At 48.2% G+C, this 23,101-nt stretch overlaps 1 protein-coding gene and 1 non-coding gene across 2 annotated transcripts; both read left to right on the forward strand.

Moving 5' to 3' along the window:
• The first annotated feature begins 11,259 nt into the window (after window positions 1-11,259).
• DKC1 (dyskerin pseudouridine synthase 1) lies at window positions 11,260-22,828 on the forward strand. Its single transcript, XM_030305556.2, has 15 exons — window positions 11,260-11,367; window positions 12,130-12,197; window positions 12,667-12,753; window positions 14,108-14,199; window positions 14,515-14,699; window positions 15,301-15,365; window positions 15,729-15,855; window positions 16,281-16,411; window positions 16,816-16,959; window positions 18,364-18,484; window positions 19,295-19,413; window positions 20,085-20,188; window positions 20,658-20,766; window positions 21,577-21,696; window positions 21,988-22,828. The coding sequence occupies exons 1-15, from the start codon at window positions 11,352-11,354 to the stop codon at window positions 22,054-22,056; spliced, it is 1,557 nt and encodes a 518-aa protein (XP_030161416.1). The 5' UTR covers window positions 11,260-11,351; the 3' UTR covers window positions 22,057-22,828.
• LOC115507970 lies at window positions 16,507-16,642 on the forward strand. The gene has a single exon (XR_003966880.1). It is a non-coding gene; the product is annotated as a small nucleolar RNA SNORA36 family (small nucleolar RNA).
• Window positions 22,829-23,101: the final 273 nt, after the last annotated feature.

The following is a 23,101-nucleotide window of genomic DNA, read 5'->3' on the forward strand; positions in this document are numbered from 1 at the left end:
AAACATTATAAAGCTAAGCTCTATCAGTCTTTCTTTCACATGCATAAAATATAGAAAGAAGGTTCAAAAAGCACACACACTTAGTACAATCCTTATTTCTGTAACTGGTCTTGATGCCATAATTGATCTTTATACCTTACTTCTTCCACTACCCTCTCTGTCCTCCCTTTGTTCTCCAGCCAAGGACTCAGCGGCTCAGAATTCTTTACCTTGTCAGTGACCCAAACCTTTATCCCACTGAGTCTGAGTCCTCAGCCGTCCTCTCTAGAGAGGCTATAGTAGGACCCACCCCAGAGAACCCGTTGCATAGCCCACGCATAGTCCTTCCTGATCGCGTTAACAGCAACGCTTTCCACTTCATAACCAACAGTATCAACCCTCCAAGCTGGCTCAGTAGACCCACAGTTTGCCGATTGGCTCAGTAGCATAAAGAGCCCTAAATGGCCAGATGGTGACCTCAACCTGCAATTCAGTAGAACCAATCTGATGGCCCTAGTGCAAGCATCCTTTCCTTGGGAACCAGTAGGGTTCAAAGCTGTGGGGATGTGAAGAAACCCCTGGAGAGATTAGGGGTGATAGAGAAGTCACCCCCACTTCCACCTCTTGATTCCTGAACCCAGGCATTGTGGCTATGGAAACACAGCACCAGAGACTGGACACCAGTTCAAAGTGTATCCCTCATCCTGTAAGACACAACCTCCACCTGTCACCAGGTGGCCAGCTGATCTCCCCAGGGAATGCTACCTTATTGGGGGCTGTCCCGACTGTGGAAAGGTTGAGTACACAGCAGTGGCAGTGGCTGTGACCATATCAACTGATGCCAGTCCCTGGGAGCCTCACCATCATTGCTGATTCCCTTAACCTTGCTCCCAACATGGGGCTTGAACTCATGACCCTGCGTTCTACCAACTGAGCCAGTCAGGAACCCTGGGTGTGGAACAATTAAGTGTATTATATGATTATATGTTGCCTACAGAATTCAAAGAGCCCCACCAAATGCTGTGTCTCCTTTTGAGGTAGCACGAGGTGTGGCAACTTGTTGAACACCCAGTGCGGTCCGGACCATCTCAAAATGTTACTGGGGGTCAGGCTTTTGAGTTTTCGTGGGGTTTATCTCCCGTCCTCAGGCATATGTGTGTCAACAACCTCTTGATCACTAGGTCCAGTAAGCATAATGTCTTCATTACAATGGACCAGCATGATGTTCACCATGATTGTTGCAATAACCAAGTTCCAATCACCCTAGATGATGACAGAGAGCCAGAGGATACGTGTAGCCCTGAAGTAAGGCACTAAAGCTGTTCTTCTGTTCCTGCCAGATGAAGGCCAGCTGATTCTGATAGTCTCTGCTGACTGCAATAGAGATAAGAGCATTTGTGGGACAAATAGCCACTTACCAGGTACCAGGGACAGTGTTGATTTGCTCTAGAAAAACAACATCTTCTGGAATAGCAGCTTCAATTCAAGTCACAACCTGACTAACTTCACAATTACCCGCTACTCATCTCCAGGCTACCCCCGTAGCTTCAATAAGGCTGTGATGTGGACAATCATTCCTGCACTGCTCTCCCTTCCAGATGGATCAAAAATTGTTTCTGCATGGCTACTCATCCTAAGTTTCTAGGGAGAAATGACCTGTTTGTACTACAACTTTTATTTTCCTTTCATCAAGTCCCTTCCTAGCTTCTTTGCCCTCCAGCCTGGGGAGAGGAAATCCATTTGAATAACAAGTGGTTTTTAACATCTGGATTCCCTATTTGGCTTCCCCATTTATTATCATTTTAAAATAGGTCTGGTTTGGCAGTTCATTAAAGTCTGTAAATCTTATAACTAGAAGGATTTGTGAATATAAGTGTCCACTATCAGGAGTTTCTATTTCAATTATGTGACGATGAGCAGATACCCATGAATCTAACTCATTCTCTGTGAAAAGAGAAAATTTGAAAAGAAAATGCCTCTCCAATTTCTGGCTCAGGGACAGCCATGGGGGGATGACTGTACCTGCATGTGAAAGGCCAACGATGAGGGAAGAGGCTCTGGGTATTCCTATATCCCCACCTACCTCTGGTTCAAATCATCTACGTAGCACAGGAACTAAAGGCTTGGAGTGCCATGGTACAATTTCAGGTGCAGAGGCTCCCCTTTTTCCTATATGGACATCTATGAAGTGCTTCTCTGAAAGTGAAGGCAACGTCATTTCCACCCGACATATGAAATTTGACTTTAATATTACCAATGAGAGTTTCTTTCATGTCTTATGGAAAAACTCCTGATGTCATATCCATTATTGTCATATTCAAAATAGTATGAAATTATTATCACAAGTCCAAATCAAACACTTCTCAACTCATTCTTTGAGGACAGTGTTACTCTGATACCAAAACCAGAAAAAAAAGTAAAATGAAAAAGTAAAAGAAAACTACAGATGAATATGCCTTATGAATATAGACATCAAAATCCTTAGCACAGTACTAGCAAGTAGAATTCACAAAAACATAAAAAGGATTATACACCATGACTAGGTGGGGTTTACCCTAGAGATGCAAGGCTCATTCAATATATGAATGTCAATCAGGGATGCCTGGCTGCCTCAGTCGGTGGACCATGTGACTCTTGATCTCAGCATCATGAGTTCCAGCTCCACATTGGGGGCAGAGTTTATTTTAAAAAAACAAAAAAGATGGGTCACCTCAGTGGCTCAGTCAGTTTAGCATCTGACCCTTGGTTTTTGCTCACGTAATGATCTCACGGTTTGTGAGTTTGAGCCCCGCATCCGGCTCTGCGCTGACACTACAGAGCCTGCTTGGGATTCTTTCTCTCCCTCTATCTCTGCCCCTCCCCTGCTTATTCTCTCTGTATCTCTCAAAGTAAATAAATAAACTTAAAAAATTAAAAAAAAAAAAAAAAAGAAATCAATGCAGTCCACCATGTTAACAAGCCAAAGAAGAAAAGTCACATGCTTACAGCAACTGATGCAGAACAAGCATTTGACAAAACCCAACACCAATTCATGACAAACACTGTCATCAAAATAGGAATAGGAGAAGGGCTTCTGCAACTTGTTGAAGGACGTCCATAGAAGATGTACGACTAATATACTTAATGGTTAAAAACCAGACACTTTTGGGCCACCCAGGTGACTCAGTCGGTTAAGCATCTGACTTCGGCTCAGGTAATGATCTCACAGTTCGTGGGTTCGAGCCCCACGTTGTGCTCTGACAGCTTGGAGCCTAGGTCTGCTTCGGATTCTGTGTCTCCCTCTCTCTCTGCCCCTCCCCTGCTCTCTCTCTCTCTCTCTCTCAAAAATAAATAAACATTAAAAAAATTAGAAACCAGACACTTTTCCCTGAAGATTGGGAACAAGGCAAGAATATCTGTTCTCATTATTCTTATTCAACATAGAATTAAAACTTCTAGAAACAAGGTGCACAGATTGAGAAGGAAGAAATAAAACTGGCTCAATTTGCAGATGATAGAATTATTTTCATAGAAAATCCCAAGGAATCTACAGAAAAAACTCCCATAACTACTAAGTGAGCTTTACAAGGTTTCAGGATATAAGATCAACACACAAATCTCTTTACACAATTTTGAGGCTTATTAGATAGTAGCTGCAGTAATCAAGGCTGTGTGGTATTGGTAGAGGAATAGACACATAGATCAGTGGAATGAGATAGCGAACCCAGAAACACACCCACAGAAATTCCCCCAGTGGGTTTTCACAAAGGTGCAAAAGCAATTCAATGGAGGAAGGACGGTCTTTTCAACAAATGGCGCTGGAGAAGCTGGTCATCCCAAGGCAAAAAAAAGAACTTCACCCAAAACCTCACACCTTATAAAAAAATTAACTCAAAATGAATCACATATTTATATGTAACATGTAAGGCTATACAACTTCTAGAAGACAACATAGGAGAAACTATTCTTAGACACAATCCATAAAAGAAAAAAAATGGTAAACTGGACTTCATCAAAATGAACACTTTTGCTCTCCAAAATACCTTGTGAAGAGTATAAAAAGACAAGCTACAGACTGGGAGAAAATGTTTGCAAAGCACATATCCGGCAAAGGACTCTTATCAAGAATACATAAAATGGGGCGCCTGGGTGGCGCAGTCGGTTGAGCGTCCGACTTCAGCCAGGTCACGATCTCGCGGTCCGTGCGTTCGAGCCCCGCGTCGGGCTCTGGGCTGACGGCTCAGAGCCTGGAGCCTGTTTCCAATTCTGTGTCTCCCTCTCTCTCTGCCCCTCCCCCGTTCATGCTCTGTCTCTCTCTGTCCCAAAAATAAATAAACGTTGAAAAAAAAATTAAAAAAAAAAAGAATACATAAAATGTTCAAAACTCAGTAATTAAAAAAAAACCCCAAACCACTACTAGTCCAATTAGAAAATAGATGAAAGATACGAGGAGATATTTCACTGAGGGGGATATACAGACGGTGGCATACAAGCATATGGAAACATGTTCAATGTCACTAGCCATTAGGGCAATGCATATTCAACCCACGATGACATACCACCACATACGTACCTGAATGACTAAAATTCTTAACAATCAGCAGAACCCCCACATTGATTCCTGACCCATGGGATGAAGCCATCATGAAAGAAAGGCCCAAGTGGAAACCTCTGGGGCTTTGCCTTTCTACCGAAGTGTAAGTCCAAAAAAATATCATATACTTAGGAGACAATGGCAGAAATTAGTTCAAAGACTTGAAACATGCAGGGAAGGAAATTCCTATCACATCCCCCATTTAACTGTTTGGCTTGCACAGCAGTTGATGGTCTTGGTGAATGTGGCAGTCTTAAAGCAGGGGCTCCAAAACTCTTTGACACTCCTCTCATTGAGGGGTGGGGTTGATGCCACAAACAGTCACTGTGATAGCGTTATGCCTTACCTACTGCAACACCTGCTTTTGGAGCCCTGAGCCACTAAGTGCGGAGTCTGACTACTGTGAGGCCACCAAGCTATAAGGAAGTCCAAGCTACTGGAGGCGATGTATAGCAGGTGCTCCTGTTCCAGCAAAGCCTGGCCTTCCAACTGAATTCCCACCATAACTGGAATAATAAAATGTTTGTTTAATGAGACTACGTTTGGGGATGGTTTGTTATTCCGCTGACAGATTACGCTGAGGAATTCTGACAGGACACAGTGGAACGTCTTCTCTCCGCTCCATAATGTCTGCGGCCTCTGCTGAGATGATTCAAGGGCTGGTGGTGACCAGATGGCTGGAGGCTATACTCTTCTGGAAGCTTCCTCACTCACATGCCTGTTGCCTGTGTTAGGATGCCTATCCTGGCTATTTCATATGAGTGGCTATTTCATATTTCATTGTCTTTCTATGTCTGGCTTACTTCATTTAGCATGATTTTTGTTCTTTTTTTTTTTTAAGATTTTATGTTTAAGTAATCTCTACACTCAACGTGGGGCTCAAACTCACAACCCTGAGATCAAGAGTCACATGCTCTACCGATGGAACCAGCTAGGTGCCCCCAGCATGATGTTTTCAAGGTTCATCCGTGTTGTAGTATATATCAGTATTTCGTTCCTTTTTATGACCGACTAGTATTCCAATGTATGGATACACCACATTTTCTCTATCCATTCATCTGTAGATGGACGCTTGGGTTGTTTCCACCTTTAGGCTATTGTGGATTATGCCGCTGTGAATATACAAGCATCTGCTTAAACACCCGTTTTCAAGTTTCTTGGGCATATATACATAGGAATGGAATTGCTGAGTCACATGGCAGCTCAGTATTTAACTTTTTGAGGAAGTGCCAGACTGCTTTCCGGCAGCTGCGCCGCTAGATGGTGGAGCGCTGCTGCTCACACCGGACTCTGTGGCTTGGTTGGTCGAACAATGCCCGGTTCATGATATGCAGCTCAGGTCTCGAGATCACACAGTCCTTCAGTTTCAACCAAGGACTAAAGAAAGTCAGGAGCCTTTCCTCCCAGCAGATCAATACGTGTGAAGGTCCTGCCTTTATTTTTATTTTTATTTTTATTTATTTATTTATTTTAATTCATATTTCATTTTTTATAATTTTTTTTTAATGTTTATTTATTTTTGAGAGACAGAGCATGATCCAGGGAGGAGCAGAGAGAGAGAGAGGGAGACAGAGAATCTGAAGTGGGCTCTGTCCTGGTGCAGGGCTCGAACTCATGAACCGTGAGATCATGACCCGAGCTGAAGTCGGACGCTTAACCGACTGAGCCACCCAGGCGCCCCTAGTTGGTTTTTAATTAATCTTTATTAAACACGAGAACTAATGCCTCTTGGCCTACTGGGGATCAAACGACGTTGGTGTTGCCAGGTCACGTGCCACTCAACTGAGCTAACCAGCCACCTAGTCAGTCCTAGCTTTATTTTTGTCCCAAATTGCAGAAGCCTGAGCTGTGATTCTCTTATCAAGGCTTGGAAAAGGCTCTGGGTAGCACCCTAATGGGGTACGCCAGCTCCAGAAAGAGGCCCACTGAGCACCGTGCTTCCCTCTCAGTGGTGTGGGCTGGAGGTACAGCAACTTGTTTTTCTCTTTGGAGGGCCATCTCAATATGCCTCAGCCCACTGGATGCCCAGAAACTTCACGGAGGTGGTGGTCCCCTGCATTTTTGGGGGACTTATCTCTCACCCTGTGACAAAATATTTGCTACTTCCTATGCATCAGGTCCAGTCAGCATGGTATCATTCATGTAATGGACCAGCATGATGTCTTGGGGGACAGTGAGATGATCGAGCCAGTCCCTGGGGACTTAATTATAAGACTACACCAGAGAATTGAAGGGACAGCTCTAGAGGCTTCCTTTTGACTGTTCTTTCCATAATTGTCTTCCATCCTTGAGTCAAAGAGCCCCTCGCGGAATTTTTCCAGCTCCCGATTGTGTTTATTCCGATTACGTAGTCAGGAACTGGGACAAAAGCCAAGGAGGACCCACAGGGAGAGGGACACAGACTGAGTCTCCGTTTCTGACCAGTGGACTGCAATGGCATTCTATGTCCCCATGGAAAAGAAGGATGAAGGTGTGAAGTATACACTACGGGCCGCCTAGGTGGCTCAGTCGGTTAAGTGTCCGACTCTTAACTTCGGCTCAGGTCATGCTGTCAGGGTTTGTGAGATCGAGCCTCACATCGGGTTCTGTGCTGACAGGGCAGATGGAGCCTCCTTGGGATTCACTCTTTCACTCTTTCTCTGTCCCTCCCCTGCTTGTATGCACACACACTCTCTCACAAAATAAATAAACTTTTTTTTTATTTAAAAAAAATTTTTTTAACGTGTTTATTTATTTTTGAGACAGAGAGAGACAGAGCATGAACGGGGGAGGGGCAGAGAGAGAGGGAGACCCAGGATCCGAAGCAGGCTCCAGGCTCCGAGCCGTCAGCCCAGGGCCCGACGCGGGGCTCGAACTCCCGGACCGCGAGATCGTGACCTGAGCCGAAGTCGGCCGCTTAACCGACTGAGCCACCCAGGCGCCCCAACAAAATAAATAAACTTTTTAAGAAGTATACACTAGTGTTAAGTGTACCTGGTCTCATCTTCACTTGAGGGCTCTGAGCTTGTGGACTGACTGGGTCTGGGGATCCGACGAGGGGCTAGGAGTTTCCATTGTGGTGACTTGAGGCAGACCTAGAGCCTTTGTTGTTGGGGTTCTACACACCATGGAGTACTATAGGTGGCCTATTGACAGGACATCACGACCAATTAGCCACCACCAAAGATCCTTGGGGAGAAACCACCCTGTTCTATGAGATTTAGTGCCACTACTTGGCCTCTGCTGCTCCAGGATCCCATAATTCCCACTGAGAGTGCAACCCTGTTTCCATGGCAACACCACTCCCCTCCTTTCCCAGACTAATTTTCCAGAACCTTCACCAAAGTATGTCTCAGTGTTTTGGTAAAAAGAAGGTCCCTTGAGCTCTCTTAGGGGATGTAGTTAAGGGCTGAGCCAGTAAGTTGCACACAACAAGTTCATTCCAACATTCTCACCCACCTGAGTCTTGGGATTGGAGACAATGAGGGACGTGAGGAGCTAGGGCACAAGGAGAACTGGCATCCTCTTGCTCAGTAACTGACCTGGTGACTTCATGCCAGGATCCCCAGGAAAGGCAGGATCGGCCTCATCAGACAGGGGAGGGGGGGCTGCTTCTGCTGGTAAGGGCAGGTCCATGGGGTTTCTGAGTTCAGAAGACACAGATTCATTAAACAAAACTACTTACTGAGCATCTTCCAGGAGCTGGATATATAGCAGTGAACAAATAGACAAAATTTTCCCGGCTTCATAAGGCTAGTGAAGAGAGACAATGAACAAGTTTCATTTAAGGCAGAGGGGAGAGCAGGTGCAGAAGACCCGAGGAGGGGGAATGTGCCTGGAGTAGTCCCGAATAGTCAAGAGGCAGTGTGCCAGGAGTGGGGTGAGTAAGGGCAGGAGGGGACAGAGCTGGACACAGGAAGAGAAGGGCAGTGGCTGTCACAGACACTTTAGCTCTTACTCTTAGTGAGATGCTGCATTGGTTTCCTGGGGCTGCCTAACAAAGGACCCCTAACTGGGCAGCTTTAACTAACATAAACTCATTCTTTTCCAGATCTCGAGGCTTGAAGTACGAAATCACTACAGTCTCTGCCTCCATCTTCACATGGTTTCTTCCCTTCTAAGGACACTTGCCACTGGATGTGGGGCCCACCTGGTAATCCAGGGTGATCTCATCTTGAGATCCTTAACTTAATTACGTGTACAAAGACCCTTTTTCCAAATAAGGTCACGTTCACAGGGTCCAGGGGTCAGAACATATCTTTTGGGGGGCCACTTCATCCACTACAGATGGGAAGTCATTGAGGGGTTTGAGCAGAGGAGAGACATGCCCTGACTTCCAGTTTAATGGCTCTTGCCAGGTGCCACATTGAGAAGACAGTATAGTTGGAGACAGTAGAAGCAGAGGGCCCTGCAGGAGGCCATTGGAAAAATACAGGAGAACCATACAGATGGCATGGACTACGGTGACAGCACTGAAGGTGGTAAAAAACCATCAGACTCTGGATCTCCTTTGGAACCAAAGCTGAGAGACTAACAGACTGGATGAAGACTGTTGGAGAAAGATGAAGCCTACATTTACCCGGCAAAATATTTACCAATGAAGCATTATAGAATAGTGGGAGAAGTAATGAACTACTCATGGATTGATTGATACTGGGGACTTTGGTTATCTATAAAAAGTCAATTTAGATCATTATTATTAGTAGTAGTACTGGGGCACACACCTAAATAAATTCCATGTAGTATAAAAAGTTAGGTGAGGAAAAACAAATCTATTTTTTAAGGCACCGTAAAATACAAGTGAAAAATTTCTGATTAAAAAATTTTTTTCGGGGCTCCTGGGTGGCTCAGTCAGTTAAGCACCTGAATTCGGCTCAGGTCATGGTCTCACAGTTTGTGTGTTTGAGCCCTGTGTTGGGCTCTGTGCTGACGGCTCACAGCCTGGAGCCTGCTTCGGATTCTGGGTCTCCTCCTCTCTCTGCCCCTCCCATGCTCATGCTCATGCTGTCTCTCAATAATAAATAGGTGTTAAAATTTTTTTTTTTAATTTAACATCTATTCATTTTTCAGAGACAGAATGCAAGTAGGGCTGGGGCAGAGAGAGGGAGAGAGAGAGAGAGAGAGAGAGAGAGAAGAGAGAATCTGAAGCAGGCTCCAGGCTCTGAGCTGTCAGCACAGACCCGGTGCGGGGTTCGAACTCAAGATCAGTGAGATCATGACCTGAGCCGAAGTCAGCGCTTAACCAACTGAGCCTCCCAGATGCCCAAACGTTGCTAATTTTTGTATGGCAGAGGAAAACTGGAAGCAAAGCAGCAAGTCGTTAGAAAAGGTAATGTCAAAGATTTCATTTACAATGGCAGTAAATAAATAAGTCAAAATCAGTCAAATCCACAGAGATTAGATTAAGAACCCCCTCTTGAGCACGCCTGGGTGGCTCAGTTGGTCCAACCTCAGACTCTTGATTTCGGCTCAGATTCTGATCTCACAGTTCGTGAGTTCTGCACTGTTGGTGCAGAGCCTGCTTGATTCTCTTTACCTCTGTCTCTGCCCATTCCCCGTTCTCTCTCTCTCTCTCTCTCTCTCTCTCTCTCTGAAAATAAGTAAACCTTTTATTTTTTTTACTTAAAAAATTTTTTTTAATGTTTATTTTTATTTTTGAGAGAGACAGAGACAGAATAAGAGTGGGTTAGGGGCAGAGAGAGAGGGAGACCCAGAATCCGAAGCAGGCTCCAGGCTCCGAGCTGTCAGCACAGAGCCCGAGCGGGGCTCGAACTCACGAGCTGTGAGATCATGACCTGAGCCGAAGTCGGACACTCAATCGAGTGAGCCACCCAGGCACCCCAAGTAAACCTTTTAAAAAGTCTTTAAAAAAGAACCCGTGCTTGACAGAAGAGTGAGATGAACACCAAAGACAGACGGGAAGAGAGCTTGCACCAGGATTTACTACTTCCTGGCTGCCAGATACTGCTGCCATTAAGGGATCTGTGACTGCAGAGCCCTTGACATGGAGCCCCCTCGTGCACTTCCAATCGAGGTGTGCTGTAAGTGTAAAACACACACTGGAAAGACAGTACCAAAAAATGTAATATATTCCATTCATAATGTTGTGTATCGCTTATATGTTGAAATGAAAATATTTTGGATCATTGGGTTAAACAAATTTTGTTATTAAAATCAATTTCACCTTTTTCCTTTTCCTTTTTTTTTCTTGCCATGTGGCTGTTGGAACATTTAAAAGTCCACAAGCAGCTCGCACAGTGTTCCTATTGGCCAGCGGCGCTCTAGCTGGATGGGAATTGCAAGCAGCAAAGAGCTTTCAACGTCTCTGTGCCTCAACGTCTTCGCTTTTTAATCGGGACTGATCCGATACCCAACCTTAAAGCGTCGGCGAAAGGAAGCAATTAGCTGTTGTTTAACAGAGTGCTCGCGGGACGCCCGAGTGCCGAGGCCCGTGTTAAACCCGACGAAAGTCGGCGACCCGGGCCCGGGACCGCGCCCACAAGTTACGGACCACCGGGGCGGACTGCGCATGCGCCTCCAACCGGGGCAGCCCAGGGCCGGGCGAGGCTCAAGGCGCACGCGCGGGCGCGCTACCGCAGCGGGGGCGGGAGGGCAACCCAACCAATGAAATTGTGCAGGCGGCCCGCGCGCGCCCCGGGCTGTGCTCCCAGAGCCCGGCCCCGCCCCCACCGCTCCGCGGCGCGGCGCGCACTGGGCGTCACAGAGGTGGGCGGGGCTTAGTGGCGCGGCCTGAGGGCGGCGGGAGTCTGCTTGCTTCCTCGGCGGTGTCCCACGCTGCTCGCACGCTGTGCGGGGCAACATGGCGGACACGGAAGGTAAAGGGTCGTCTCCTCGTGGGTGGCCGGGCCGAGTACTGGCTCCGCCGTGCGGAGAGCCGGGGTGGGAGGGTGGCGGCGTCGGGGGCCGAGATCCCCGCCGGTTTGCCGCCGGGCCGGGCCTCCTGTTGGCCTTCCTCTTGGCCTTGGCTCTAAGGGTGACGGCAGGAGATGGAGAGGTGCTGGCAGTGACGTGGCTCTGCGAGGCCCGGGCCTCCCTTCGATGGCACAGCCGCCTGAGGGCCCGGGTCGTCGCCGAAAGGCGTCGGCCTCTCCGGCGACCCCGCGGTGACGGGAGACCTGGCCGTACCTGCGCCGCCGCCAGCCCACACACCCGGGTCGGTCGGCGCCACGCGGAAGGGCGCTGGGAAGAGGCCCCGCAAGGAGAGGGGCCGAGGGGCTCGGACGTACGCGCAGCTCCAAGTGCAGAGAAAGTTGTACAGGCCGGGGGCCGGGGAGGGGGCGGTTGCGTGGTCACTCAGGGAACTTGGAGGCCCTTGGCCCGAGCGCTCCTGCGGCAGATCTAAGCCCCTCCACGGCCACGTGGTGAGCCGGAATGGAAGCCGGCATGTGCGACTGCCTGCGGTCGGTTACCGGGCCGTGCAGCCCACGCGTTTGGCTTTTACACACTAGGCTTTCCCCAGCAATTCTAGATCAAACATCCGATTGTTACTTGCTCTGATTTTACTGTTTGAAGCTTCGTTGCCCTTATTTTGGGGAAAAAACTCCCAAATCTCGTGTGTGTGTGTGTGTTTGTTTTAGTGTATATTGTGCCGAAGAAACATAAGAAGAAAAAGGAGCGGAAGTCGTTAGCAGAAGAAGATGTAGCAGTGAGTAGAAATATGTTTTGCTTTGCTTTGACAAAAAGGAAATGTTACGTAGGTAACAGGTTACATAAAACAACTGTTCTTTGCAAGTTTCTAAGGAATGGGTTGGAATTGAGTGGTTGTTTTAGGAAATACACAACCCCAGTCACCTGAGTCTCCTGTCAAGTAGAGTTTGCTGACTGGTGTTGGTACACCAGCTGCTCTCCCTGAAATGCTTTTTTTTTTATTCCACCCACAGACCCACTATTCCTCTTTCTCTCATAAGGACCTGACCCCATCTTGGTGGCACTTCACTTACTTTTCTGAGATCGTGGTTCATTTCCGAGATCCTGGTTTTTCTTTGGAGGTCCCAGTGAAGAGCAATGGAGACTACCTTGTTTTCTATTTAAAAGGCTTAAACTTATGTGATAGCAGTGGAACTTTTCCAAATCACTTGGGAAGTCTAATAGGGTGTGTTTCTGTCCCATGTAAGGAGATACAACACGCTGAGGAATTTCTTATCAAACCTGAATCCAAGGCGGCTCAGTTGGACACATCTCAATGGCCCCTGTTGCTCAAGGTATGTGGTTAAGATTATGCATCGGATCAATGCCTGGCTTTTACCTTATTGAAGTGTTAAAAGATTCGTTAAGAGTGATTAGCGCTAGCATCCTTGACCTTGGCAATGGTAGATGACACAGTCTAAAGCAATGTTTTTCAGTGTGTCTGACGTGAAGGCCAGGTTTTGTTTTGTTTTGGTTTTCATTTCCAGTGCACCCAACGCTTTACATGATACAGTTAAAATGTCACAATGTAAAACCACCATCGAAGTTTACAAATAATTAGTTCTTGGTTTCTGTATTTAACTCCACTTTACAGACTCATACTAGTTTGTGAGTCTCGCTTGGAGCAGGACTGCTTTAGTGCTTGAGAACATGAGCTTTGAAACCAGACCAATTTCAGTCAGACTTTGTGACCACACAAAGTCAGTGTGTGACTTTGAGCCAGTCATTTAACCTCTGAGGTGGTTTGCTCATGACATCTTTTATTGGGAAGGCAAGCTGAGGGCTGCAGGAGGTAATCCATGAAATGTGTTTTGCTGTAGTGCCTGGCACGTAACACGTTCTCTAGAAAATTGCTGACCATTGTGTTGGGTTTGAAATAGGCTGGCTCAGTGATGAGTTGAATTACGAGTTTCACAAACAACTTAGTGGGCACCATGTATGAGATTAGGAGAAAAAGCTAGGGTAGGGAAAGTTACTCAGATGCCTCTTGGCAAAGTGTTTTAATAAATCAATATATATTAGGTGAAAGAATGAGATTTGCTCGTGTAATTCAACACTGTTCAGTTTCTGCTTGGCCAGATGGGTCTACCATTTATATCTGCTTTTCTGTTATAGGTTCTGGGGATATGCTAGTGAACTGGATAGGCCAGAGTCCCTACTATCATGAAACTTAAAATCTAGGGGTGGGAGGTAGATGGTTAAAAAAAATAATTGCTATTTGTCGAAGCACTACGATGGAACTAAACTGGGTAATGTGAAAGGTGAGCTTCAGTTGAGGGGAGCTCTTTGAGACCTGCAGTTGAGCCCTGGAAAGGAGGAGAGTAAAAAGGAGCAGACCTGAGAACAGAGATGGGAACATCTGGAGCAGGAATGAGCTGGTTGTGTTTGAGAAACGTGGTTGCCAGTCCTGGTAACAAAAAGTATTTCTAGAGGAGTGATTAACTTTGTCTAAATCCTCCTGCTGTGGGTAATTTCTCCAGTGTGTAAGGGGGCTTAACGCTGTGTCACACATAATGAAAACCGAGGGGTAGAATCCAGGTTTCTGAACTTGCAAGTTAACCATATCGTGGTTGATAGTGGTGCTGACTCTTGTCGTACACACGTTAATGGTTTATTAAGTTTATTTTGTGTTGTATCCTTGCTTTCCAGAATTTCGATAAGCTAAACGTAAGGACAACACACTATACACCTCTTCCTTGTGGATCAAATCCTCTGAAGAGAGAGATTGGGGACTATATCAGGTAAGTGTGTTGGGAGCAAGCACTGTTCAGACTTCTTTTCAAAAGGACCTTTTCAGGGGCGCCTGGCTGGCTCAGTTGATAGAGCATCCAACTCTTGGTCTTCAGGTCATGTGTTCGAACCCCACATGGCACATAGAGTTTATTTTTAAAAAGACCTTTTCACATCAGTTATTCAAGGAGATAGTGGCATTTTAGAATGGCTTAGAATTGCCTTAAACACATAACCCGTACTGATCGTGAACTTTTTTCCTCTTCAGATTTAGTTTTTATTAAAGGGCCAGCGATGATGGTGCAGTGATTTCTTTTCCATTCTAGGACAGGTTTCATTAATCTTGATAAGCCCTCCAACCCCTCTTCCCATGAGGTGGTAGCGTGGATCCGACGAATACTTCGGGTGGAGAAGACAGGACACAGTGGTACTCTGGATCCCAAGGTGACTGGCTGTTTAATCGTGTGCATAGAACGAGCCACTCGCTTGGTGAAATCCCAACAGAGTGCAGGTATGTGCAGGAGGGAATAAAGAGGCAGCCACTTTGATACTGGAAGGCTTTCTACATTTCCTTTCCTTCTATTTTTTGGCCCTTGGAAATTTTCATTAGGAGAATCTCTCATACTTGACCTTCCAAGGTTTTTTCTTCTTTTTTTTTTTTTTAAATGCTTATTTATTTTGAGAGGGAGAGAGAGCAAGCCTGTGTGAGCCGGGGAGGGGTAGAGAGAGAGAATCCCAAGCAGGCTCTGCACTTTCAGCACAGAGCCTGACACGGGGCTTGATCTCACGAACTGTGAGATCATAACCTAAGCCAAAGTCAGGAGTCGGACACTTAACCGAATCGGCTGCCCAGGTGCCCGAAAAAGGTTTTTTGCTAAGCAGGCTGTACACTGGATGCTCCAGCGGTCCCTGTCAGCGTATTGAAAGTTGAATTCCCAATGAGAGCATGTTCAGTCCTTTCCCAAGTCTAAACCATGAAATTTGTTTTGATGCAAATTTTACAGAGTCAAATGGCCTGCTTTTCCTGTTATACAAAATGTGAATATGAGCATATTTTTAAAACTACAGAAAACTCAGTGGCCACACCTGACTACTCTTTTGTCATTTTTCAGGCAAAGAGTATGTGGGAATTGTCCGGCTACACAATGCTATTGAAGGGGGGACTCAACTTTCTAGGGTAAGTCTGATTATAGGGAGGGCACATTTTGGCGACTTGGGTGTCCAAGCCCGTAGACATCTGGAGACAGGTCGGTTTTCCTGACCGTCCTGTCTTGTGCCCTTACCAGTGGGCTGCCCAACCTGGCCTGGACAGGTAACTGCACATGGCAGGGTCACTTCTGGACGTGCCACTTCTGAGGAAAGGGCTCTGATTGGCACCGAGTCCTTTCTGTGTCTTTGAAGAAAGAAGCAAAAATGGAAAGGGCATCATAGGTCTTAAATGATTGAAAGATACTTTGTGTTTCAGTTGTGTCCTCAACCTGCCACAGTAGACCCTTGCTCTTATTCAAGAGTCTTTATTTTGATTTGTGCTTATTCTTAGGCCCTAGAAACTCTGACAGGTGCCTTATTCCAGCGACCCCCACTTATTGCTGCAGTAAAGAGGCAGCTCCGAGTGCGGACCATATACGAGAGCAAGATGATCGAGTATGATCCGGAAAGAAGATTAGGTGGGTCCTTAGGCCTTTGAGGAAGCCATCCATATGTGGACAGGACACCATATGTGGACAGGAATGCCTTTTTTTTTTTTTAAAGAGAGCGCGACTGGGGTAGAGGGACAGAGGGAGAGAGAATCTTAGGCTCCACGTTTGGCATGGAGCCTGACGAGGGGCTTGATCCCACGACCCTGGGATCGAGACCTGAGCCGAAATCAAGAGTGGACACTCAACCAACTGAGCCACGCAGGCACCCCAGGAATGCATTGTTGAGAATTAGATCTCTCATTAAGAATAGATGCCCTTAGTATATGGTGTGGTCAGGGCCTGTTTCTATTGTTTTTAGTCTTGTTGGCTCAGATACAGAATAACTCTGGGTTTTTCAGTTAGCAGTGTGTTTACTTTGGAAAATGTGCTACTTTTATGTGTGTGCATCTTAGGAATCTTCTGGGTGAGTTGTGAGGCCGGCACGTATATTCGGACACTGTGTGTGCACCTGGGTTTGTTGTTGGGAGTTGGCGGTCAGATGCAGGAACTTCGGCGGGTGCGTTCTGGAGTCATGAGTGAAAAGGTACAGCATTATGGGCTAGAAGTTTTGGAGCTGCTCCTTAACATCCTCCCGCCCCTGCTGCAATGCCACCTGCTTCACATCCTGGAAAAGGCAATTTCCAAAGTGTTGAGTTCAGTTCAGGGCGGCTTCCCTGTTCTGTTAATTAAACTTTGGAACATTGAAACCCGGGCTGTGGGAGATGATTGGATAGAAAGCATTACTCTATTCATTTTGATCCCACAGCCTACAAAACTGCCTAGATTTAAGTATGTCACCAGCTTACAGATGTGCGGAAGATAGATGATTGGGAAGAGACTAAAGACTGAGTTTGGACTAAATTCATTCACATTTTGGAAGTTTGGGGCCTGTTGGACCATTTAAGATACAGTGACACTGAACAATTTTTGCGCGTGGCTGCTTTTCAGGACCATATGGTGACGATGCACGATGTGCTTGATGCCCAGTGGCTGTATGACAACCACAAGGATGAGAGTTACCTGCGGCGGGTTGTTTACCCTTTAGAAAAGCTCTTGACATCTCACAAACGGCTGGTGATGAAAGACAGCGCGGTAAGTCCTGGGCTGCACGTCCGCAGTGTGATAAAACGACCCCAGACAGGAGGTCTGGTCTGTGCTCTGTGGGAAGAGATGAAACATGATATGAGCTTACTGTTTTCCTTTAAGTAATTCCTACACCCAAGGTGGGGCTCGAACCTCACATCCCCAAGATCAAGAGTCACACGCTCCACCAACTGAGCCGGCCAGGCACCCTGAGAGCACTTCTCTTAATGATATAATTAGTTATGTCAGGGACAAAGGATAGCAAAGTTAAGGGTATTTGATGCATTTAAAAAATGTTTATTGATTTTTGAGAGCAAGCAAGAGAGAGCGTAAGCAGGGGAGGGGCAGAGAGAGAATCCCAAGCAGGCTCCACGCTATCAGCACAGAGCCCAACATGGGGCTCAAACTCACAAACCGTGAGATCATGACTTGAGCCGAAATCAAAAGTCAGATGCTTAACCAACTGAGCCACCCAGGAATCCGTCTGATGAATTTTTTGTATGTTATGGTTTGTAGGAGACAAAAATTATAGAGGTATACTAAGCCAGGCTATCATAGTTGGAAAAAGTTAATCACGTGAACTAGAACAGAAATGTGATAAATTCTCATTATGCTGGGATCAGATTGGTGCCGTCTGGGTGAATTTAGGGGGAGGAAGAATGCGGTCAGCAAGGTATCTAGGTAAGTGAAGGCAGGATGGCATAAGCCATTGATGCCAGGAGAGGTGGCCTTTTTTTTTTTTCAACGTTTATTTATTTTTGGGACAGAGAGAGACAGAGCATGAACGGGGGAGGGGCAGAGAGAGAGGGAGACACAGAATCGGAAACAGGCTCCAGGCTCTGAGCAGTCAGCACAGAGCCCGACGCGGGGCTCGAACTCACGGACCGCGAGATCGTGACCTGGCTGAAGTCGGACGCTTAACCGACTGCGCCACCCAGGCGCCCCAAGAGAGGTGGCCTTTTTAACCTGCATGGGGTCGGGTCACAGGCCTTGGTAATCTTGCTTGCTGGTTACTTTGGGGGCCTGTTAATAGGCCAGATCTCCCAATAAAGCAAAAAGGTCTCCCATGTCAGGGTTTTCCTCAAGGATAAAAAATAGAGAAGAGTAAGGAAAATGAAGGCTGGGTTTTGGTTTAAGATAAAGATACCTTTGAAGTCCTGTGGATGGATGAGGAGTAGGTATTTCAGTCCCCTTTAATGTCTGAGTCGGTGGGGATAAGGTGGCTAGCCCGTGGTGAGTGGTTGCTTCATACACCGGATCGCAGCCAGTGGCTGTCGGTGCCATTAGCCCCATTTTGTAGCTGGGGGTACACTCGCAGGTCCACCCCGCGTGTTCTTTTCTGGTGTGGGTTCGGATGGAGGGCACTGGCTAGCGGAGCAGCTGGTGCTCTGACGTGCGATGCCATCCCTGCAGGTGAATGCAATCTGCTATGGGGCAAAGATCATGCTTCCGGGAGTTCTCCGATACGAGGACGGCATCGAAGTCAACCAGGAGATCGTGGTCATCACCACCAAAGGGGAAGCGATCTGCATGGGTAAGAAGAGAACTTGCACTAGTTCCTGCTGCACCATCACAGCCAGGCTTGCTAAGAGCGGACCCCAAGTCCAACTCCTCAGGTTCACGTAATCACTGTGTTGTCTGGGGCCTGTAGAGGTAGTCCTAGCAGGGGATCGTGGTAGATGGGCCCAGATTTTGTCCAGCTGGCTGGTATTAGCAGCCACATCTCAGCAGCTTGGTTCCAGTGAGGATGGAGGAAATCGTCCAGGAAGAGAATGCATGTCTTTGGTAATTCATATGGAGAGTATAGTCCATTCGTTGTCTGTCTGTAGCAGTTAACTTGTGTTTAGTTGGTGTTGTCGCTTAGAACTTCGAGTGTTCCATTCCGTGAAGGGTGTGTGCAAGCCGTTCCCTGTGTGTGGCCTGAGCCTGGAGCCTGAGGAGTGTATCTTTAGGGTGCCTTGTCGAGGTGTTCCCTTCCCCTCTTGGCTGCTCCCCGCAGAGCCCTGCTTACAACTGAGAAGGGAGTCTGATGACATGCTTTCCTCCTGGCACGAGTGAGGCACGGTCAGTGAATACCTCAGATGTTTGGACTCCTGAGGATCTAGGAAGCATTGAGTTTTACGTGATTAGTGTGAATGTTCTTTAAACTGATAACATGCTTTCAGAGGCTTTCTTCCCATAATGGCAGATTGTCTCCATATGAACATCCTCAGCAAAGGAAGCCTCCATTAAGGCAGTAGAGCTTTGAGTTTCCAATGGATTTATAAAACAGTGGAATTAGGGCTCATCGCCAATCACGTTTTCCGCTCCAGATCCCTCTTTCATCTCTTTCCCACACCTCCAGCTATTGCATTAATGACCACAGCAGTGATCTCTACCTGTGACCATGGTATAGTAGCCAAGATCAAGAGAGTGATCATGGAGAGAGATACTTATCCTCGGAAGTGGGGTTTAGGTCCAAAGGTAAGTGGGACTGTGTGTGTGTCCCACCGGGTTATGTTTTCATTTTTGTGTTGTTGAATATTCACCTGGATGGCTGTCGAGTGTGTCCCTACTACCACAATCTTGCCTTGTGCTGGGCTCTGGCGAGTTGATGGTGAGTAGAAATGGGCCCATCTCAGACCTTCGAGATTTCCTAGTATAAAGGGGGAAGCAGATGGACGTCAGTCATACTGCGCAATGAATGGTGAATTCCCGCCAAGTTGAAGGCTTATCAAGGGATGCAGAGGGGTGCCTGGCACTTTGGGAGTCCAAACTGAGGGGTTTGGCCTGATTGGGGGTCCTGGGTAAGAGATTTGCTGGAGCCGGGCCAGCTTAGAGGGTGCAGTGTTAGGTGTCAGGGAGGGGAGAGTGTGGGGAAGCTGGAATAGCAGGTGCAAAGGCCCGGGGGTTGAGAATGAGGTGGGGGGAGGTGCCACAAAACAACGCTTCAGAGGCTGTCAGTGATACAGTGGGCTTTGTGACTTGCGCCAAGTCCCACGTTTGCTCCCGTCGGAGAACATGGGTTCTGAGTGTTGTGCGGAGGAGTGTGGAGCCCAAGTGAGACTGCGAGGGAGGAGCCTGATGTGAGCGGTCACAGTACCTGCTTCACGAGTTGACACTGTTCTGATGTTGAAACTCTGACGGTCTGCCAGGCAAGTCAGAAGAAGTTGATGATCAAGCAGGGCCTTCTGGATAAGCATGGCAAGCCCACGGACAGCACACCTGTCGCCTGGACGCAGGAGTACGTGGACTACAGGTGAGGGTGGGACGTCTCCGAGCTCCAGCTGGGCAGAGAGTGCAGGTGAGGAGGGCATAGGTGGTGAGGGTGGGAGGCCGTGGAGCCCGGGGGGCAGGTGCGGTGAGGGGGCGGCCCAGACGGGTGCCTCGACTGCAGGTGAGCATGGGGAGGGAGGACAGGAGCTCCTGGAGTGCCTGGGTACGGGGGGGGGGGGGCATATTCAGTTTGGGGGAAACTTGCTAAACGCGGGGTGGTGGCTCAGGAGGCCTGGGGGCCGGAGGTACTAGCCTTGACTGCCCAGGCCGGTTAGGGGCCGGGGCCTCCGTGGCAGACAGTTAACCCCTTTGTAGTCTGGTTCGTGGGGCTCTAGAGGAAGTCATTCTGCAGCAGTGAGTGGGGATTTCTGGCCACTGTCAGTATTTGGATGGCGACTTTCACTGCCTGAAAGCCGTTCGGTGCGTTTGACCCATCGCTCCCTCTTTTTCAGTGACTCTGCCAAGAGAGAGGTGGCGGCCAAGGCAGCAAAAGCCCCGCAGGAAGTTGTTGAAGTGGTAAAAGCCCCAAAAGTAGTTGATGAAGCGGTGAAAGCTCCAAAGGTAAGTGACGTGCTGGGATCAGTTTGCAGTGTCCTTTGGGAGAGGGTCTGTTCGGCCCGTGTCGAGGACTGCGGTCCCCCCCGTATGTTGCAGCTCAGTGCGGCAGGCTTCCCGCCCCTGGGGGTGCACGCAGCACACGATGCAGGTCGTGCGCCACACCTCGGGCTCCACAGGCCCGGAGGTCGGGCAGCGACACTGGAGCAGAGCGCACGTACGTGTCCCTCTGGCCCCCACCTGGGGTCAAGCGCGGGCACAGCTCGTGTGGGAGCAGAGTCCGCTCTAGACGACAGCAGCTCGGCGTCGAAAATACGCGGCAGTGCCGCAGCTCTCCAGTCTGAGGGTTCCGGGAAGGACTTCTGGCCCCACTGGGGGCCGTCAGCCTCACGCCCCTGGCTCACCCTCCTTCTCTGAGGGCACGCGGCCCTCCAGTTCAGGCTCAGCTGCGCCCACGGGTCCTGCTCTCTAGGGAGGAGACCGTGTTGGAGTCCTCGGTAAATGGGGGCTCTCTGTTTGTTGGATTTAGGCTCTTTTCTTAATGTTTGTTCATTTTTGAGAGAGAGACAAAGTGTGAGCAGGGGAGGAGCAGAGAGAGAGGAAGACAGAAAATCCAAAGCAGGCTCCAGGCTCTGAGCTGTCAGCACAAAGCCTGACGTGGAGCTCGAACTCACGAACTGTGAGATGGTGACCTGAGCTGAAGTCGGACGCTCAACTGACTGAGCCACCCGGGCGCCCCAAGATTTAGGCTCTTTTCTTACTGAACCTCTCTCATCCGTGTTTGCCCAAGACCTAACACGATTGTCCCCACCTTAGCGGAAGCGAGAGAGCGAAAGTGACGAGACGTCACCACAGCTGGTCAAGAAAGAAAAGAAGAAGAAGAAGGATAAGAAGGCCAAAGCTGGTGTAGACAGTGCGGACGATCCGGGAGACGGGGTGTGTAGAAATGCGGCAGACACGAAAGGGGAGGGGGCGGCAGTCCCACGGTGCGTGTGCCCTCCAGCAGCCCTGGGGGTGGGGGGGCACCGAAACCGACCCCAGCGTTTACTTAGAAGTGTGCTGCTGGCCGGGCGGTCTGTGGAGGTCCGGCACTGGGGCGGCGCTGAAAGTTACGCGCAAAATGACCATGGAATAGCCTCGCCGATCCCGAAAAGGCTTCCGGGGCTTTCGGGACTTCCCTAATTTGGTTCTGTTAACAGATGCTGTGAGGCTCTCTCTTTCTTCCAGGACAGTGACGCCAGCAAGAAGAAGAAGAAGAAGAAGAAGAAAATCAAAGTGGAAGTGGTTTCTGAGTAGTGGAGACCACTTCAAGCCCGGTGTCCAGTTGGGAGGAGAAATTAAAAAGCCTTACTGAGAAAACCTAATTCCTTTGGTTCTTGAGGGAATGGAACCCAGGTCCCAGAAAGGGTGGAGAGCCCCGGCACGTTTTCCTGCTACCTGAGAGCTCTGTGAGGTCACCTGGTGCGCCCATCCCATCCTGTCCTGTTTTAAGGATACGGGTGAAGGAGGCGGATTTGATGCCACCCGCTTCTCTGCTGGGGAGAGTCGGAACCCTCTCCTTCAGACCCAGCGCAGCCCGGGCACCGTCTCAGCCGTTGCCCGGTGGCTGTGTTGACACCCTCGCTCTCTCCTGGTTTGCACCCCGTCCCCCGCCCTGGCTCATCGAAAGCGTCCGCACGTTGCTCAATGAAATGGTGTAGAGCAAGTAAAACCATAGAACCGAGCCACGCTGCTCACTGCAGAGATCAATTTTTCCTCCCGCGTCCTATGAGGACAGTGGTCTACCTTGGCGTCACGGCCACCTGTGTCACCCCCATTTCCCCTGCCAGAGGCAGGCCAAACTTATCAGCTGTTTTCCGGTCCATCTCGGGCTTAGTGGTCTTCTGTGTACTTGTTCAGAGCCTGTGTGTACAGCCTCGTGTGCCTGGATCCATCTGCCTACGTGTTTTGTGACAGAAGCTAGAAACTGCTCTGTACTCTTAACCCTCCTTTACTTTCAAAGGATGCAATCACTGCTGGGAGAAGGTTGGAATTTTTACTTATTAAACTTTACTTGTTTTTAAAAGTATTCTTGTTGGGTTTTCTGATTGTTGGGGATCTCAGGTTCGTAGAAGAAAAAATATAAAATATTTTGATTAAAAATCCAGGGAACTATGTCCTGTTTGACATTTGCTGATCCCCTGGTTACTTTTCTTGCCTTGCAACGTTCATCTCGGGGCCTATTATCTGGCATGGGACCAAATGCTCTGGAGTCTCCATTCGGGACATTGACTAGATAAAAAGAGGGACATCATCACAAATTTAGTGATCCCGCAAATGACAGAGAGGAGAAAGGTGTTAG

Source organism: Lynx canadensis, chromosome X (genome assembly GCF_007474595.2).
Source record: "Lynx canadensis isolate LIC74 chromosome X, mLynCan4.pri.v2, whole genome shotgun sequence".
Classification (NCBI taxonomy): Eukaryota; Metazoa; Chordata; class Mammalia; order Carnivora; family Felidae; genus Lynx; species Lynx canadensis.